We start from the raw sequence: 4,696 nt of genomic DNA, 5'->3' as shown, positions 1-4,696 counted from the left end.
CCCCTCCAAGCCCCAGGGGCCCCCCCGACCCCTGCCTCCCTGCCCCCCCCCCCCCCAGCAACTCCAACTGACCCAAAGGGGCAGGTGTGTGGGAAGGGGCACATCTGCCAGCACATCATGCAAATGAGCTCATGAATATGCAGCAGGCCCATTGTCTTGCGCTGCCCCCACCCCCATCTGCTCAGGCCTGGCCCCTGGGGCTAAGGGCAGCTCTGTCCCCTTAGGAGGGGGAGGTGCCCCCCCCCCAGCAGTCTTACTGCCCCAAGGGCAGCCCTTCCCCCTCATCCAGGGCCCAGGTGGGAGGACCGGAGGCCTAGGGCACAGTCCTGGGCCAGGGCTCACCCGGATAGAAGTCTTTGGACTTAGAGAGCTTGATGGTGGCTCCTGTCTCCTTCTGCAGCTGTACGATGGTCTGCCCGCCCTTGCCGATGATGGAGCCTGCCGCGTAGCTGGGGATCAGCACCTTCAGGAAGTATTCGCCTTCCTCTGCAGGGGCACACGGGGCAGGGGGGGAGGAAAGGGGGTCAGGGGAAGGGGTCTTCACCTTCAGCACGGTGTGGGCAATAAGGAAACCGCTGGCATCAAGAAACATACGGGAGCCGTGACCATGAGGAGAGCAGTAGGGAAAATAACACAAATAATGACGTTCATTCATTCACTCGCTCATTCATTCATTCCACAAAGAGCTCCCGAGCACCCGCTACATCATGCTTGACACTGTTTTAGCGAAACAGCCGTGAGGGAAACAGACAAACTCCCTGATTTCGCAGGCAAATGGGGCAAATAAGACCGAAAGAGTTTTGGTGATTCAGCCAAGAGCTCGCACAGCTACATTCTTTGGGGGCGGGGAGGAGGGGGGACAGACAGTATGTTTTATGTTGGATGGTGTGAGCACCGAGGAAAACAAAAAGGGACAGGAAAAGGGGACAGGGATTGTAGGGAGAGTTGCAGTGTCAGATCCGGTGGCCGGGAAGGCCCTCCCCAAGAATGTAGCATTCTCTGTGTAACAAATCCTTCTATAGAAACTAGTACACACTAGACTCGTTCCAACTACTGTACAAATACCAGTTCTTTGAATTTCCACACCGATGCCATGAAGGAAGTACTTGTAAAAGCCCATTTTACAGACGAGGAAACAAAGGTGAAATAATTGCCCCGGATCACATAGGTGGTAGGTCGCAGTGCTGAGATTTGAACCCAACCTGGCTTCAGAGTTTAGGCTCTGGACCGTTGTGATATATTGTCTCCAGTCTGTGGAGGTGGGAAGGGAACCGTGTGGCTCCGTGGGAGAGCAAGTGCAAAGGCCCTGGGGTGGGATTGTGCCTGAGTTGTCCGAGGGAAAGTGAGGCAGCCAGTGTAGCTGGGGTTGAGGAGGTGATGGGGAGAGTAGAAGGAGGGAGGGAGAGGGAAGGCTGGGAGGGATCGTGGTAGTGGTGGGCTGTTGAAGTTTGTGGACCTCAGTGAAGTCTTTGGTTTTTACTCCAAGCGAGATGGGAACCATAGGAAGGCTCTGAGCAGAGGAGGTAATGGTAATCTGACTGGTGGAACCATCGAGGGGTGTTGGGGATGGCGGGGAGGAGGGCTGGACTCCAGATATGTTCTCAAGACGTAATACGCACCCTGTACTGTGCTGAGTGCTTTGCAAGCTTGACCTCAACCATTCCCTACAACTCCCAATGAGGTGGGTATAATGAGCTCCATTTTTACGTAGGAGGAAACTGAGGCACAGAGACAGTGAAGGCACCAGCTCAAGGTGAGCTGCTCACGGGCACCAAGACAGCCACTGGCTCAAGAGTCCAATGCCATTCTGCTTCGCTCTTGGCCCTCACTTGCTTAGCACCTTCCGATGCTGCTAGCTGAAGACCAACACACGCAGACAATCTCTAGGACCCACAGACAGCGAGGTGCTAACAATGGCCACTGTGGGACTGTGCCCCTTCAACTTTCTTGGTCACGTGTAAAGCACTTTGTTAGTGCACTCAAGGCACGTGCCTAACCTCTCCTACCTTCTAACCAAACTGTTGCGCCTAAGTTCTCATAGGGTAGAAATTCTGGAGACTTCTCAGCATAATATCCTCTGTGATCTGGCCCTGCACTTCTCACTTCTTTCCAGCATCATGTCTTCATCTTCCACTAGGTGCATCAGACCATCAGACAATAACTTTATCTTTGTTCCTCAAATGCTCCCCCCCCCTTCAACCTCAGGGCCTTTGCACATGTGCTTTGCTTGGAACTCCCCTTCCACACTGAATTCCTCTTGTCCTTCAGGTCCTCACTAAAATGCTGCTGCTTCTTAGAAGCTTTCCTGGAACCCTGAGGAGGAGATGGATCCCCTCTCCCTGTTTTATACCTTCAGAGGAATGTATCACAGAAGTCCATGGTGGGGCATGTCACTGGAGCTCACCCTTGTGACCCAGGGACTTATGTGGTTGGTGCCCAGCATATAGTATGCATGCAATGAAACACTGGAGAAAGGAAGGGAGGAGCCAGGCCATTCTGCTCTCAAAGCTTAAGGTCTTAAACCATCCCCCACTGGTTTTTTAATTTTTTTCTTTTAACCAAAGGAAACCTATTTTCAATGTCTCACATGAAACTGCAACACACAGAGCAGATAAAAGAGAAACGGTTCTGGTAAAAGTGCGGGCAGGGTGGGGGGCTGCGAGCCCTGCCCATCTCTGCTTGATCCCTTAAGGCAGANGTGAGGGGCAGGATGGGGCTTTGCAGGCATGGGGAGGGGGTCGGGAATGAAGGGGTTGCCCTGAGCCCAAGTCAATCCTCTTAAACTTGCCTCATCAGACCACTAAACCTATTAGGTAATTAACCCCCCAGAGTGCCTTCCCATCAATCATCCTCTCCCCCCCCCATTCACTTTCTTCTTTGGGCTCACAGAGGTGGCCCCTTGCCTGATCCCGCCCCTAAAACTGTTACATCCCCAGAAGGCTCAGCAAGAAGGGGAGGGCGTTCTCACAAGGACTCTTTTTCCTTCTTTGACTTCACTGCCGATCTGCTCTCCAGCCAGGGGCCTCGTCCCGAACTTCCCTCTTGAAGATGGAAGGTATTCATCTCTTCCCAAGAAAACTGGTTACACCCCCCACCCCATTTTCTCTTCCCTCTGTCTCACACTTCCCCAGGAATCTCCCTACGAAGCGGCAGAAACAGCCCTAGACAGAGTGTGAAATTTCGTCACCGACAGGCTGCGTTGCGCAAGCCGCCTCACCTCTCTGGGCCTCAGTTTTCTCATCGATAAAATGGGGACAACTTAGAATGGTCTCGGGCGTGCAGAGCACTTGAGAAATGTGAACTAACGTTACCTCCATCACGATCATTAGTAGCACTGACCTTAGGAACACAAGTCCTCACAGCATCTGGCCCAAATGGGGAGATGAGCCCCCTAAGGTCTGAAGTTTTTATTGGGCAATGGTGTGTGGGGGGGGATGACCCCACTTCCTTTACCACCTCTCCCCTAGGGGCGCCCCAGGCCTCTCTCTCTGCTTCTTGGAGGAATGAGCTCTCCCTGATGGAAGGGAGCCCCCACTGCCCTTCTGCCCAGCGTCTCTCTGACTCCCTCCTTCTACTTCCTTCTCCCCTCCTCCTCCCTTCTGTCCCCCAACAAATCCTTCCTGAGCACCCAGTCTGCGCCAGGCCTCGTTTTAGGTGCTGGTGACACAGTGCAGAATGAGACAAAATGTCCATTTCCCTCAAATCCACTCCCTTTTAACATTTAAATGCATCTCTTTCAAGAGGACATTTGANGGGGTTCTGGGGGTGGGGTTGGGGGGTGGGGTGCCTTATCAGACTGACCTCAGGCCAGTCCCCTGTGGAGAGTGACCAGCTGGGACCTCCCACCTGCAAAACTCAGGGCAGGAGTCACCAGTGCGGCCAACTGACCCTCTGCTCCTCAGTCTTCAGCATGTCCTTTCCACGTGGGAGCATCCTCCCTCCCACGTGATCCCCGCCTCCCCCAGGAAAAAAGCCAGGGCTCGATTTCCCAGCCTGCCTTGCAGCCAGGGGAGACACGGCCCCTCCGCTGAACCCGGAGCCCCCAGACCTGACACGCTTCCAGCCAGTGTGAACAACCAAAGCTCTACGGGTGGAAAAGTTCTCCCTTCTACCGGAGGAGAATCGGAATGCCAGGACTCTGCACCCACTACCTCCGGGCGGCTCTTGGTGCTGCCCTAGGGACTCAGGAAGCTCCCTTTACCCATGACGGGGACCGAAGAACTAGAGATGCCAACTTCTGCTCCCCTGATGGTTTTCTCCCGCTACAGTGTCAAGCATTCGCCCCTGGGGAAGGGACTGCCTTCCATCTCCTAGTCTCCCCAGAACTTTGTTTCAGACGTGCTTCTGGAGTTTTCCAAAAAGCAAACAATACCCCTCTCCCCTTAAATAACGGTTACCTGCCCCAGAGATTCGGGGTGCTGCGTAAAGGCGGCACTTTTTAGTGTCAGAGAGTTGACCCTGAGAGGTGGCTTTAAGCGGGGGGTCGGAGGGTATTAAAAAGTAATAAAATAAAGGGGAGGCGTTAATGACAAAGGCAGAGCTGAACGGGTATATGTTGTAGAGGCGTTTTCAGTGACCGCCTGTCTGGGGGAGGGGCCGAAGTTGGGGTGTCGCTCTCAGGGTACCCGCTCTGGTTTGGGGGTTGGGGATGGAAGTGTCGGGGTGTTCCACGGGGCCCTGAGGCGGCTGGGGGGCG

At 54.3% G+C, this 4,696-nt stretch overlaps 1 protein-coding gene across 1 annotated transcript in view; it reads right to left on the bottom strand.

Annotated features, from left to right (window-relative positions):
• The window catches only part of NOVA2 (NOVA alternative splicing regulator 2), a 24,707-nt gene that overhangs the window by 15,447 nt on the left and 4,564 nt on the right, over positions 1–4,696 (bottom strand). Inside the window, exon 3 of the mRNA XM_077747199.1 lies at positions 343–486. Within this exon, the coding sequence (XP_077603325.1) occupies positions 343–486 (144 nt within the window). The remainder of the gene's footprint in view (positions 1–342; positions 487–4,696) is intronic.

Source organism: Crocuta crocuta, unplaced genomic scaffold, assembly GCF_008692635.1.
Source record: "Crocuta crocuta isolate KB4526 unplaced genomic scaffold, BGI_CrCroc_1.0 scaffold334, whole genome shotgun sequence".
Taxonomy (NCBI): Eukaryota; Metazoa; Chordata; class Mammalia; order Carnivora; family Hyaenidae; genus Crocuta; species Crocuta crocuta.
The sequence above is the reverse complement of the archived record's forward strand: the minus strand, read 5'-3'. Positions and strand labels throughout refer to the sequence as shown.